This window comes from Bidens hawaiensis, unplaced genomic scaffold (assembly GCF_021521415.1).
Source record: "Bidens hawaiensis isolate Kalapana, Puna unplaced genomic scaffold, B.hawaiensis_p1.1 tig00002735_1, whole genome shotgun sequence".
Taxonomy (NCBI): domain Eukaryota; kingdom Viridiplantae; phylum Streptophyta; class Magnoliopsida; order Asterales; family Asteraceae; genus Bidens; species Bidens hawaiensis.
Window position 1 is genome coordinate 110,702 of NW_027491147.1, and position 15,577 is coordinate 126,278.

Sequence of the window (15,577 nt, forward strand, 5' to 3'; positions counted from 1 at the left end):
ACCAAGTTCGAGCTCAATTTTCAGCTCTTTAAAAGCTTTTGAGAATTATACAATTAACATCAATTGCTTAACGATTTCACTTAAAAGTGAAAAACGGCCTACCATGTAAGCAGGAGTGAAACTACTAACCACATTCACAAGTGTGTAACACTTCATATGAAATTTTATTTATTTACATAAAATGTAATCTCTTTTAATAAAGATTCCCTTCACATTTAATAATCACCTTCTCGGACAACAGTATATAAGCCTACTGGTTCAAGCATTCTACCGCCAGATTAAATAACCGCACAGTACGGACACGAATACTCCAGGTTTCTTCAATCGATTCATCTTTCTGTATAACAATTACTACTCTAATCGATTATTATATGTTCATTAAAACACTCTATCGCTACTCGTATCTGTTTAATTACGTTCTGCGCTTCTGTTATTATCGTTGAATCATCAAATGCACAAACTGTAGGCTAGATCTCGTAATCATTTGCGCAAATCCGCTATAATCGAACGCTAATAGGTAGATGTTAGACAATTATACGTGTCTAGACCTAATTACGCTTCACGATTAGCATCAATTGCTGAATTTGAAGGCTATACGTAACCCTAGGTGTTTGATGCGTTTGTCCAGCTTGATTCCAGAGTTTCCGGTTTCAATTAATCTGTTATATTTCTTACAGTTTGTGACTGATTTTCTTGTAAGTTAGTTAGGCAATTGATTGTTGCAGTTAAGGCCTGATTGATTTGATATTTGAGAAATAGAGATATGTAGAACTATTTTCGATGTAATATTGTTCATCAAAGTCGCAAACTATAGACTAGATCTCGTTATCATTTAGGCAAATCGGCTATAATTGAATGCAAATAGGTAGATGTTAGACAATTATACATGTCTAGATGTTATTATGCTTTACGATTAACATCAATTGCTGAATTTGAAGATTAAATGAAACCCTAGGTATTTGATGTGTTTATCCAGCTTGTTTTGATAGTTACTGGTAATTGATTTGCAGTTAAGGCCTGATTTCTTTGCATTTTAAGAGATAGAGATATGCAGAACTATTTTAGATGTTAATATTGTTCACCAAAGTCACAAGCTATAGACTAGATCTCTTGTTCAGGCAGATTGCCTATACTTGAATGCAAATAGTAGGGGTTCGACAATTATACGTCTCTAGATATGTATGCTTCATGATTAACATTAATTGCCAAATTTGAAGATTATACGAAACCCTAGGTGTTTTACGCGTTTATCCAGCTTGATTTTGAGAGTTTCTGGTTTCGGTTAATTTGTTATGTTGTTTACCTGATCATGATATACATATGGATTGTTTGTGACTGATTTTCATGTAAAGTTAGTTAGGTCATTGATTGTTGCAATTAAGGCCTGATTGCTTTGGATCTAAGGAAATAGAGATATGCAGAGTTAATCTTGGTAAACCCACGTATTGTATTTGTGATTAATAATAGCAAATTACATGAGAATATATAATAGATACAATTACACATTGATCCCTCTAATATACAAGTATATATATATATATATATATATCTAAACTGTCTAATAGTCCCCCTCAAGCTAAGCCCGGGAAACGAGCTGTAGCTTGTCCCGTAAGAGCATGAATCGTTCCGAGGATAACGGCTTTGTAAAAACATCTGCTATCTGATCATGAGTAGAGATAAATTGAACTGACAATTTCCCTTGAGCAACTCTTTCTCGTACAAAATGGAAATCGACCTCGACATGCTTTGTGCGAGCACGAAAGACTGGATTTGCTGACAAATATGTGGCCCCGAGATTATCACACCATAAGACTGGAGCAGACGTCACTGGTACACTAAGTTCACGGAGGAGTGCTTCAAGCCAAGTTAGCTCAGCCACTGTGTCAGCTAAGGCCTTGTATTCAGATTCAGTTGAGGATTGAGAAACGGTTCGTTGCTTCCGAGCTGACCAAGAGACAAGATTGGAACTAAGATAAATGGCAAAACCCCCGGTGGATCGACGGTCATCGGGACAACCAGCCCAGTCTGCATCTGAATAGGCTGTTAAAGGTCGATCATGTTGATGATGAGCATCTGTGTAAGCATGTAATGTAGAACCAGAGGAGCGTTGGATAAATAAACCATGATCTAAACTGCCCTGAAGATATCTGAGAATACGTTTGACAGCAGACCAATGATTTTGTGTAGGGGAATGCATAAACTGACAAACTTTGTTGACTGCAAAAGCTATATCAGGCCGTGTAAGGGTGAGATATTGTAAGGCGCCAACAATCTGACGATATCTAACCGGGTTGTCAAATGGCTGGCTGTCACCAAGAGCCAAGTTAGCCGAAGTTGAGCACGGAGATGAAACAGGCTTAGATGTGGAAAGGCCTGCTTTGTTTAAGACTTCCAAGATGTATTTTCTCTGAGAAAGCAATATATTTGGCCCTTTGGAGTTAACTTCAATCCCCACGAAATAACCGAGAGCACCCATATCTTGTAAGGCAAAAGTAGTACTCAAATTTTGAACAACTCTATCAATGGCAGTTGGACTATTGCCGGTCAAAATAATATCATCCACATACACAAGCGTGTATAACAGAGTACCCACATAAGAGTAAATAAAAAGTGACGGATCAGTGTTTGATCCCTTAAAGCCCAGTTTTTGAAGAGCCCCAGATAATGATAATCGCTGAAACCATGCGCGAGGGGCCTGCTTCAGACCATATAGTGATTTGCGCAACAAGCACAGATGATGCGGACGTTTAGGATCAGTAAAGCCAGGCGGTTGTCGTAAGTAAACAGTCTCACGCAAATCGCCATTTAAAAATGCGTTCTGAACATCCAACTGTCGAAGAGACCATCCGCGAGTAACCGCCAAAGTAAGAACCACCCGTATCGTTGTGGCTTTGACAACGGGACTAAAGGTTTCATGATAATCAATACCAGCCTGTTGGTTGAAACCTTTAGCAACGAGACGAGCCTTGTATCTTGTAATGACCCCATGTTGATCCCGTTTGATTCTATAAACCCATTTGCAATCAACAACATTAGCATTCTTAACTGGTGGAACTAAAGTCCAAGTACCATTTTTCATTAGTGCATTGTATTCGGCAGTCATGGCATCCCGCCATTGAGGATATTTATGTGCAACGGTGAAGGTGGAGGGTTCATGTTGAATGGGATCAGTGGTGTCGGTATAGGCAGATGGTTGATAATGGTTAGTTTTAGGAGGATTTTGTTTGAGATTTGCAGGTCTTGAACGGTTTAAAGGGGCGGTGGTAGTGGTGGACGGTTGAACGGGTTGTTTGGTACGTCTCTGGTAAGTTTGGACAGGGGAGGAATGGGCCTGAGTGGAATTTTGTGGAGCCAAGACTGGTGGTGAAGAGGCTGCGGTTTCGGTGGGAATGGTGTTAGTGGGTATCGGTGGGGGTGATTGTGGTGCTGTAGGGGTGGATGTGGGCGGTGGATCAGGTGATGTGTCTGGCGAAATAGAAATAGGGACATTTGGAGGCATAGGATAGGAGGAGATATAAGGATCAGGTTGTGGAGAAGATTGTGGGAGAGGATTTGGTTGTGAAAATGGAAAAAGAGATTCATTGAAACGCATATGCCGAGCAATGTAAAGGCGATTAGTTGTGGTATCGAGACAACGATAACCATGATGGGAGGAGCTATAACCAAAGAAGACACATGGCAATGTGCAAAAATCCATTTTATGTTTGTTGTAAGGTCGTAAATGAGGATAACATTGGCAACCAAAAACACGTAGAAAGGAGAGATCCGGTGTTCGTTTGAAGATGTGTTCAAATGGAGAAATTTTGGAAGCAGTAAGTGATGGCATACGATTGATGAGGAACACTGCCGTGTCAAAGGCAAAATGCCAGAAACGTTGAGGGACACCCGACTGAGCGAGAAGGGTGAGTCCGGTTTCAACCACATGTCTATGTCTGCGCTCAACAAACCCATTTTGCTCACTGGTGTGAGGACAAGATAAACGGTGAACGATGCCAAGTGAGGTAAAATAGGGAGAAAGAGATCGAAATTCGCCACCCCAATCAGTTTGGACCGATTTTAATTTAGTGTTAAATTGTCTTTCAATCATAGCATGAAACTGCTTAAAAACCGTGCAAACATCGGATTTTTGTTTTAACGGGTAGAACCACATATAACGAGTAAAATGATCAACACAGAGCAAAAAATAACTATCACCATTGGGGGATTTAACTGGTGCTGGCCCCCAAACATCACAAAAAATTAAATCCAAAACATTATTACTCTGAAAAGTGGAAGATAACAAATGCAGTTTTGAGGATTTTCCCATGTGACACGAATTACAAGATTGTGGATCTTGTAAAAATCATGGATCACGGTTACACCAGTGAGCAAAATGGGTTTGTTAGGATCACGGTAGGGGCAGTGAGATGGTATATGCCCGATGCCACATCTATTGCAAGTGCCATGAATTGTATTTTGAGTTGTGGACCAACTGAATTGACCCCTGTTGCCACCACGATTGTTGTTATTATTGGAGTAACGATAATTACCACGTCCACCACGGTTTTTGTTTGAATATCCACGCCCACGGCCACGAGAAGCATACATGGCTTGCGGCTGGGTGGATGATTGCTAGACCGTAAGACCAAGTTGAGACATAATTTGTTGAAGGGCGGTTAACGTGTCTGCTGGGATGACAGCAGGTGGTGACGGTGTGGTGGTGGTGGTAGTAAAAGCCTGAGCAGTGACTGGTTCAGGTTTCTTAACCATGTAATCATGGTCTGAGATAAGGCCATTCAAGTCAGAAAAAGCGGTCAGAAACCGACGACCCAATATGGTAGACTTCAAAGTATTGTACTCGTCACGAAGTCCTGTCAACACATGCATAACCAGATCCTTTTCTTTGACCGGTTCTCCTATATTTGCCAAAGCATCAGCGTACTCCTGAGCACGAGTGAGATAGGCAATAACAGTTTCATTCTCTGCCATTTGAATCCTTTGTAGCTGCTGTTTCAGAGTGTATTCACGGGAGGAAGTATGAGGGGCAAAAGCACGTTCTAATGCTGCCCATAATTCCCTCGAAGTTGTACCTTGAACATGTTTGAAAAAACCTTCAGATATTGTAGACAGAAGAAGCATACGTACATGCGCATCATTAGAAACCCAGATTTCATGATTGGGATTAACCTGAGTTGTGGGTTCAGTGTTTTTGTCAGCAGCTGGAATGGTGATTGTGGGAGCAGGACATGGAATAGATCCATCAACATAACCGAAAAGTTTGTTGGTTACAAGGAAGGGTTGCATCATAGTCTTCCAATAACCATAATTGGTGGACGACAAGGTGAAACCAAACTTGTGGGAGTTGTGGTTTGTTTTCTCGACAGTAGAAAAAGCAGCAAGTAAAGCCATCAGTGATTGTTGTGGTGTAAGGGAGTGGTAGGATTGCGTCTGTGATGATGGTGGAAGGGGATCTGATCGGAAAAGGTAGAGAGATTGGTGGCGGCTGCTGAATTGAGAATTAGGGTTACAGAACCTAGCTCTGATACCAAGTTAATCTTGGTAAACCCACGTATTGTATTTGTGATTAATAATAGCAGATTACATGAGAATATATAATAGATACAATTACACATTGATCCCTCTAATATACAAGTATATATATATATATATATATATCTAAACTGTCTAATATGCAGAACCTTATTTGGATGTAATATTATTGCCCGCTTACCTGTCTCTCTATGGTAATTGGATCATCTTTTTCCATTTAATAGTTATTACATTGATTGTACAAAGAAAATATATATATATATTCTCATTCATCTGTTTAGTTTTATGTTGAAGTGTTGAACTAAAGTAGCATATCATTAATCTGATATGCAGATGGCTGAATCACAAAAAAAAGATCCTCCTGCCAAATCAAAGGAGAAAAGTTCACTAGGTAGTGTTTAAGTCCTTGACGTTTTCTTATTCAATTAGGTAGATGTTTTAGGAGGATATTTTGATTGTAGACAACATATGAGTTATGTGAAATCATTCACACTTTGATTTCTTGATAAGACTGTTATTGTTGGCGTAAATGAGTTAATAGTATTCTTTGTCCAATAGCAGACATAGACTTTGACAAAGACTTATTTGGATCATGGAAGTCGATGTCCATGGGAGATGATGGAATGGATTTCGACTTCGGACCACCCACCAAAGGCAAGCAAAAGGCTTTTAGGTTTGACCAAATGTAAGCACTACAAAGACTCATAGTTGCATATTTACATATATAGTGGCTTTGTGTTTATTACTTTGTATCTGGATGGAGGACAAATGTATTGCTTATTCAAGAGAGAAAAGATTAGATTCTTAATATTATTATTATGCAGTTGAGTCAATCCAGAATTATGTATAGTTATTCTAAACATTCATTGCTAAACTTCTCTTCCAGGGATATGGATTTTTCTCTTGATGCTGACTTTGGCAAGATATCATCTTTCAATCTGGATATGCCTGGTTTTGATGTATCATCCCCTGCAAAGAAATCTGGAAAATCTAAGGAGGGATCAAAAGAAGAAGCTTCTGGTGGGACCAATCAGTCAAAAAGAGATAGCTTTGGATTCTCATTTGATTTTGATGGGTATGTTTATATAGTCATATCCAAGTTTTTCTGTATCATAGAATAATATCTAAACAATCTAACTGTAAAGTCACTTATTATATGTTTTTTTAGGTTTGGAGGTTTGGATTTTGAGTCAAAAAAGACGAAGACGGATGAAAACTCAAACAAATCTAAAGAGAAAGAAGGACGCTCAAATGCTAGTATCAGTGGAGATTCTGGTGAACTTTTGGCTAAAGATGTTGATGCATTCAAGGATGATGATACATCATTTAAGAATCCAGCATCACGGGGTGTTATTAATTCAAAGGTTGATATTCAAACAGACAGCATTAAGGATCCTGATACCAGAACTGAGGATATCAACTTGAAATCTGTAATAGATGAGAGCTCTCTTCTAAAACCTGCACATTCTGAAGACCAAGAGATACAGAGAATGGTAGAACCTATACAAGAATCTCCCTCATCAGAGAAGAGATATTCTCCAGAACCTCATGCTCAGAAAGTTGTGCAAGATCCATATGTTCATTTTGAAGATACCAATTTTGGTACTGAAGATACATTTTCAGATGTGCAGGAAGAAGAATCTAGAAACTTGGTTAAAATTTTGGTGAGCCCGAGTACAGGGGATGACCAAAATGATGTGAGGCCTGTAGCTGAGTTGGTTCCTACTGGAAATTTCTCAGAACATTTGGAAGCACACAGTGAAAAAGGTGAAATGTGTGAGAGGAGGGATGCTAATGTAATTACTGACCATATTGGTGATGGTGACGTACATAAGGCTGATTCACATCTTGAAATTCATCTGACACCTGGGATAGAGAATTCGGCTCATGAAGAATTGGCTGATAAAAGGAACTTGCTGGGCAGGTTAGAGTACGTATTTTATATATGTTGGACATCTTTGTTAATTTGTGACTAAATGTTTAGACCGAAACTGGAATATGTGCAGATTATAGTTGCACACGAACTTTATGTGTTCTTGATATTATAGGCCTTTAACCTCGTGATAGACAGAAGTGTAACTATCTTTCTCATCTTATGCAGTGGAACCGCAATTAATGAGTCGACGTCAGATAAAGAGAGAGGGAAAGTCCCAATCCGGTCAAAATATTTCAAAAAGCAAAATGGAAGTGAATCTGAGTTGCAGCAGGCATCTGCCTCTTCAACAAAACTCTTCTCCATTGGCAACAAAAGAACAAACACCTTACCAAGTAACCCTGCATTAGAAAAAAGGTGAAACAGTATTTTAATGCAAGTAACTTTATCATATATTATGAACAGAAAATACCTAATTAAGACATTTACAGGGAGTTTGGCTCTAGAAGTTTAGAATCTGGTAGCAAATTTACTGGTTTATCAAGGTCGTTGCCCAAAGTGGTGCGTGAAGACATACCTGTTCAAACTGAAAACACAGAGGCAAGTCATGGAAAGAGCCTTAAAAAAACAAGGTGAGTCTTTTGTATTATTTTGAACAGATAATATAAATCTCATAACTCTTGAGTAAAACAAATTTACTAATTCCATTAAGATATGGTTAATTACAGGGAGGGTTTAAATACCGATGACATAAGACCCAGAAGTGAATCAATGGTAACCACAGTAGCACATGATATTTCACTAATGAAGGAACCTGTGTCAAAGGGAAGTGACCAAAACAATGCACTCAGGTTTGGTATTTGTATTTGGATTATCAGTATATTTTAATCTTTATCGTAGTGGTGACGATTTGGGTGGTCGGGTAATGGGTTCGGATTGAAATCGGTCCCTTTTAGTACTACTCAAATCAGGTTGAGTAATGGGAAGTGACCCCCAAACACTTTATTTATTATTTTTTAGAGGTTTCATAAACAATTACTGCGCTAATTATGATTGAAAATATATCTTAATTATGATAATAATATATTTTACCCAACTGACCCATTTGACTTACAAAACAACCCAATAACTTTTTGGGGATCTTTGCATCAGGTCTGATGTTCAACCATCTAGTTCGACTGAACAACCGAGAAAAAATATCCCACTGAATATCATAAATCCCGGGACATCTACTCATAACATGAGGAAACCTGGTGTGAAAGAACATAAGATATCTCTGACTAAAGCTGAGATTAAGGCATCTGAAGTTTCTACTTTAAGAGTTTCTAGGTAGTTATTTGAATATTCTGTTTTGTCTATTAAACGTCTTAAAATTAATTGTACAAATTACCATTCATCTTTAAATACAGACCTATGGAACTGAAGCTAAAGCCACTCAGTTCCTTGTTACCAAAGGGTTTGACATGCATGAAAAACAAGAATCAAAGTCCAGAGTTGCAAACAAACACGGTGTTCAAGAGAAACCTTTCTGTTGACACTATGAAGCGAACACCACCTACCCCAACGCTGAAACGTAAAGCTTCTGAGGTTTGCTTTTCTCCCTTTTTGACTTGCGAAAGCTCGATTGAGCTTGGCTCATTTTGAGCCCTTTTTATAAAGCTCGAGCTCCGCTTGTGGGTCTTTTTCTCAAGCCCAGGCTTGAGCTCGGCTTGTTTATTAGTTATCTATTAATTTATACACATTTTAATTATTTATATATATATATTTTAATTATAGTTTATATATATAACATGATATATATTATTTAGTTATTTTCATCATAATTTTGTATATGATAAATGTTATTATATAAGATATATATTTAATGCATTAAATAAAAAGTTATGTAAATAATAGGCTCCTTTAGGTTCGTGAGCTAGCTTGAACTCAGGCTCGTTTATCGAGCAAGCTTATTTTAGGGCTCGATATTGGGTCAAGCTTGTTTAAGCTCGGCCCGATTTGAGCTTTTAACAAGCTGATCGCGAGTAGCTCACGAGCCGGCTTGGCTCGTTTACACCTCTAGGTCAAAATGGATTGGTTGAACACTATAGATAGTAGGGTGCCACAAATTGTTTCAGTAATGGTTTTTTGACTTTACATATTAAGGTTTTATGCATTCAAAATGCACTTTTGACTTTTGAGTTTCTTTTAATCAATATTTTCACATTTTTACTGCCCCGTTAGACAAATATATATAACCCGAATCAGCCCATTTATAAAAACTCTTTAAATGATAAATGCTTGGATAAAGAGTTATGAAACATAAATTAGTATCGTTCAAAAGAAAAGAAACATAAATTAGTACATAATAAAGTTTATGATTAATTATGCAGGAATCAACACCACGTTTAACTCCATTAAAACGTCTCTCTGCATCACCCTGCAGGTCCTACAACTTTATGTGTACTTGTCTTATTTAATTTAATTTTGTCTAAAACATATATTTTATCAATAATCAGCAGCAAAATCACTGCATTATCGAAAAAAGCTGTCGAGGAACAGGTAATTCTTCTAGAAACACCCGTGGATCATTCTCAAGACGACATGAATAACTATAACTAACACATATTTCGATTTCCCCATCACAGGGTGGTGGCAATCATTCGAGTCTGATGTATGATAAATCCCCTAGGCTTAATGTTTCTCTAACAGAAATGGACATAGCTTCAACAGAAAATGATGATATTTTTGAAAAGGCTGAAGCATTTTCAAAGGAACTTGAAGATGTGAGTATATAAGCATATTTAATGTAAAACACTATTTGAAACATATGAGCCGAAAGTAATAACTAATAACGGACATGTTTTTCAATGCAGATATGCAACATGCTGAAAAAGAAACACGAGGAGGCAAACGACATACTTGTTCGTGCTATTGTCAACAACAATGAACTCCTGATGCTCAACCATCCCATCCATCAAGACAAGATATCCTTTTATAAATTTAAATATAATTAGTTTTATATATATGTTTGGTGTATGGGATTACGATTGTTTTAATCCTTGATATATTGATTACATCCGCATGGTTCAGGAATTTGCTGTGTTGCTGATTGACAAGTAGCTCGAGATCTAAATGTGTTTAGCGAGTTCAAAACAGAGTTTCAGGTACTTTTATTCATGTGCATATGTCATAACAAGCATAGTTTTATGTTGAGAGAATCATATAATTAGAATATGGTGGAATACTTATCGTTGATAAGACTTATATTTGAAATGGATAAAGATTTTTTAGATAATAATAGCCTACTGATTCATTAGAATTTAATATAGTGGCACAAGAGATTGTTAATACGAATTTGATTCATATGAAAACTCATTTTCTGTCGATATATTGTATTCCAACAGCTTATTATTCAAATATTTCAGTCAAACCATACATTGACTCGAACGATACCCTACACATACTCCATTTTACCAAACTTCTCCATCTCCTCTCGAAAACTAACAACTGCCTTTGCGCGTAAATACAACACCACCTTGAATCCATCTTTCTTCCCCTGGCTAGCCTCTGAATACGGCAAGAAGAAACACGGCTCAACGCTCCCTAACAGGTTCCTTGAGAGGGGTAGAACAGTGACCGGACCACCCCAACCAAAGTCAACTGTTGAGTGGCCCAAGTGTCTCCAGTCAGTAAACGCGCTAACCCTTGGCCCAGCATTGATCCCCTTCTTGTAGTTTAGCTCTTGGTAATCGATAAATGAGTGAACATACTAGTCGCTCACGTTTCTCTTGCTCTTTTTAATCAGTTCAGCAGTTTCCCAAATGGGTTTTTCTATTAGATCTCCTGCTGTGGTCTTTACATACATTGGAACGCAGCCGTTGCCCCAGTAGCCTGCTGGTAGAGGTGGCTTTACTACCCTCCTTATGTTGACCGCATATGCAAATTTCACCTCCTCGTCTTTTGGAATTTTCGAGGCCTTCACCCTGCCAAAATAAAAGTAAAATATATGTCAATGTATTAAATATGATTATAAAGTATAAACATTATTAGATAAATATATTAATTTTTTTAGTACATTCATAGATGTTACAGGATTTAAAAATGCATGTTAGGACTTTGTGAATGTTAGTTTTACCAGCAGTTCCACTAGTTTTATATTGTTTTCACTTTTCACAACTAGAGCAGCTGGCTGGACTGAGAACATGCCATACCAATAAACAACTGGTATGGTCAGATTCGTTTGAATTGTCTTCGTTTGGACTGGCTGGTTATCTGTTGAACCGGCAAAATGGACCGGTGGCCAACTAGTCAAAATTCCATTCAACCAGTGACAACCGATTTAACAAAATTGACAAATTTATATTTTAAAATCTCACTATAAAGTCACATGAAAAGAATATATAGTTCTACATTGATATTTTTAACATATGTATAATGTTACTTTGTTTTTGGATTCGGTCCGAATAGTTATAAACCGATTCTACTAGTGAACCGATAAAAAGACTCATTCAACAATCCATATAACTAACTATATAAGTAGACTGGGTCAAACTTGGTTACCTTGCTTGCCATAGGAAAGCACCCAAAGCTTCAAAAGTGGTGAAACTCAAATCGGACTTTTCTTGTAAAAAAGTCTTGAACCGGTCCAACCACTCATCTTTCACATGAAAGCACTCTCTGACCACTTTTTCATTCAATTCTGCATACGGTACAAAGTCCTTATCCAAGGACAAAAACTCCTCAATAGGAAACTCCGCCCTGGCTGGTTCTCTAGGGCCCAACAACTTAGACCGCTCCCAAACCGGTTCAACCTTAACCTCAACCGCCCCTCGAGCAAGCTCAGCCATAGCATTAAAAAACAATGTCGCCCCAAGCCCATCACACAGCGCATGGTGCACCGATGCACCAAGTGTATACCCCCCACAACTAAACCGTGTCACCTAGCAAAGATAATCAAAGACGTGATTCTTAACTATTTGTATTTATGGTTTTCTAATAGTAATTGTTTTCTTTTTATTTTTTTAATTTATTTAATTTAAAATTATTTTAATTGATGTGGTTAGTGAAATTATTACAACGTGGTTAGTGAAGCTACTCTTGCACTGACGTAGCATTACTTTCACTTTTCACTTGTGAAAATAGAAAAAATTGTCAATACAGTTTTCAATTTGATTGTGAACTATTTTAATTTAGGAAAAATCAGCAATCTAACTACTTGGCCAAGCATTTTAATAAAAATGAACATTGACTCCATTTTATAAGTTTATTTGACCAATAGTATATTGCCAAATATCCAATTATCGCCAACGTGGAAAGAAAAAAATTAAAATTCTCGTCTTTAAGAACCAAAATAATACTAATAATAATATTTTATTACATTCTTGTCGAGTCAGCGAGCTAATATGGCAAATTCTCGCTATGTGCCACATCGAAGGAGAAATTATAGACTATTCTCGCCCAAGCCAGAATTTGAAAAGAAATTAAAATAAAAAAAGTCAATGTTCATTTTCGTGAAAATTGGTGATCAACTAGGCATATCCGTAATTTTCCTTTAATTTGTGGTCTTATAATTATAGTTTTATATAAAAAAACGGTATTAAATTTCATTTACATCAAAATAAAAGGCAAACGGACAACAAGTTGTGCCGGCGCTAGTCCTACTTAATAGGAAAACAAAGCTATTTAAAAATAATATTAATTTATTTAATTAATGTTTAATGTGGTTGGTGAAATAATTACACAATGTGGTTAGCGGAACCAGTCTGGTCAAAGCAAATAGAATGACGTGTTTTTCACTTATTAGTTAAACAGATAGACCTTATAACCTAAAATTCAGGCGTTAAATAAAGAAGGGTCACCTGTAAGATTGGTCAAAAACGTCTCCGGATCCGGATTCGGAACCAACGATTCAACAAATTCATCATCAAGGTAACTAACCTAGCTCAACGGGTAATCAACATGAGCCGGAATAAGTTGAACTCCATCACCCGCCACGCAGTGGAGTTCAAACCGCCCATCACTGGTGAAGCGACCCAGTGAAGGCGTAGTATTTGACAAGAGCAGTGGATAAGGCGTTGGTGATGACATCAAATGGATGGGCAGTGAGTTGGTGGTTGGTGGCAGCGTAGACTCGGACGTATCGAAATGGGACGTTCATGTTGCGGTCGGTGTCGAGGTGGGATAGAGGGAGGATGTGGTCGTCGGAGATGGGTGGACGGTGGTTGGTTGGTGGTGAGAGTTTAACGGCCATGACTGATGGTGGTTGTGATGAAACTTGAAAGTGACTGAAGTAATTAAAAGACTTTATATAATGAGGGGGTCATGGACTTGGATATTTATGCATCATTCGGACACAAATTCATTTTTAGAGTAAAATATGTTTTTTTCTATGTAAGTAAACAAAACACAAAGATTTCTCGTTTGTTTTTCTTTCCGACACTTTATTTATTTTCCAAATGTACAATTTTATTAATTTATAACTGCAAACTGTTATGTATTGCATACACTTATTTTCTGCCTTAAATGTATTAATACTACGACCGTTCTCTATGGGTGTTAATGGGGCTCCATTGGGGCTTCGATGCCGCTGCACACCACAGAGGGGTGTCGAAGAGGGGCAACCTTAGAACGCCGGGCGCCTTTGGGTAATTTTCGTGAGCCCTCTCTCTCTCTCTCTCCATCCCTCACACACAGATATATACATATGTATATATGTATAACGGGACGCCCAAGGGGCTTTAAACCACGGCGGGGCATTATAGGTTGATCTTCGAGACCCCCAGTGCTCACACGGCACTAGTGCTCACACGGCACTGACGTGTTACTGTGAAGAGGCATTGATGTCCCTCATCATAAAGGATAGTTTAATAATGGATTGAATTAGTTATGTAATTGATCTTTTAGTATTATATACTTCAATGAATTTTCATTGAAATAAATTTTTGATGTAAAAGTTTATGACCCTTATAAGTTTTATAACTTTTAATTAAATATTACTAAAGTAAATTTTCCAATGATGAGGGATGGATCATACTGAACATGATGGATATGTAGAGTCGTAGAGAGGATGAATCATGCTTCTTTGTCACATGACATGTATAAGAAATTAACCAATTTTTATATATGGTTAACACATTTATTATGCTAGGGTTGAAAAAAGTTAGATGTTTTTTTTTTTTTTGATAAGGTTAGGATGAATGAATGTTTTACTTGTTAGGTGGCGGCGTAGGCTCGGACGTACTACTATACATACATTAAAATTATGACCTACCTTCATAAAATTTTGATATTGACTTTCATGAAAAACTTTCTAAGTCTGTCACTGCGTACACAAAAAAATGTGACGTTCATGTTCCGATCGGTGTCCGGGTGGAATAGAGGGAGAAAGTGGTTGCGATTTGTTTTATGATTTAGGTTTACAATCGGTCAAAAATTTATTTAGTATACATTTTAATTCTTAAACATTTGAATTATACAAATAAAATTTTAAAAAGTAAGTTGGATTATTCTAAGGATAGGGATGGATCATGCCTATGATGGATCATGAATTATGTTAATGGGTAGAGATTTAGAGGATGAATCACGCTTCTTTCTCTCTTAACTGTTATATGAACTGAATTTTATATATGATTAAAACATTGATTAAAATAGAAAAAAGTTAGATGGGTTTTTAAGAAATTAAATGTTAAAATATGCTTAGGTGGAGTGGTAAGAAAGAGACTTGGTATGACCCAGGTTTGAATCCTACCCACAACATTTATATTCATCAGTGTGGTGACGAGAGACTAGGCGAGTATGTGACTTTCACTAATTGGATCCTTGAACTGAACGAGTTTTATCTCACCGTACTGTCTTGCCTTCGGGTGAGTGTTCACGGGGGTTGGCCTTAGGTGAGGGTTTTTTCCGGATCGAAAGACGAGTGTATCACGATGCGGTAAATTAAATCAGTAGCTTATTTGAAGGATTCGTTAACCGTTTAAAAAAAGGACAATGATGTGATTTTAATCGGTATATTTAGTTTTTCTTAATAAATTTTGCCGGTTGGTATATTTGATCGGCTCCACTTTTTATAAAATCTATTAATATTTAGATAAAAATAAACATATTGTATTGAAAGTAATAAAAGAAAAACTATAATATATATCAACTAAAATCTCATCCTTTGATTTGAATAAGTAAAAAAACTTAGTGAAC

At 37.2% G+C, this 15,577-nt stretch overlaps 1 protein-coding gene and 1 pseudogene across 2 annotated transcripts; one reads left to right on the plus strand and one right to left on the minus strand.

Moving 5' to 3' along the window:
* Positions 1-213: 213 nt before the first annotated feature.
* Positions 214-10,685, plus strand: LOC143620934 (uncharacterized protein At4g18490-like). The gene is made up of 15 exons (XM_077092501.1): positions 214-314; positions 5,863-5,920; positions 6,088-6,214; positions 6,416-6,604; positions 6,698-7,453; positions 7,631-7,819; positions 7,894-8,034; positions 8,131-8,253; positions 8,555-8,731; positions 8,812-8,989; positions 9,775-9,827; positions 9,901-9,943; positions 10,030-10,167; positions 10,258-10,368; positions 10,460-10,685. Exons 2-15 carry the CDS (start codon positions 5,863-5,865, stop codon positions 10,502-10,504), a joined length of 2,328 nt encoding a protein of 775 aa, XP_076948616.1. The 5' UTR covers positions 214-314; the 3' UTR covers positions 10,505-10,685.
* Positions 10,686-10,695: 10 nt separating this feature from the next.
* On the minus strand, positions 10,696-12,388 carry LOC143620935 (inactive tetrahydroanabasine acetyltransferase pauper allele-like; annotated as a pseudogene). The gene is made up of 2 exons (XR_013151421.1): positions 11,945-12,388; positions 10,696-11,367 (listed from the first exon to the last, which is right to left on the minus strand). The product of XR_013151421.1 is annotated as an inactive tetrahydroanabasine acetyltransferase pauper allele-like (transcript).
* Between the last annotated feature and the right edge of the window lie 3,189 nt (positions 12,389-15,577).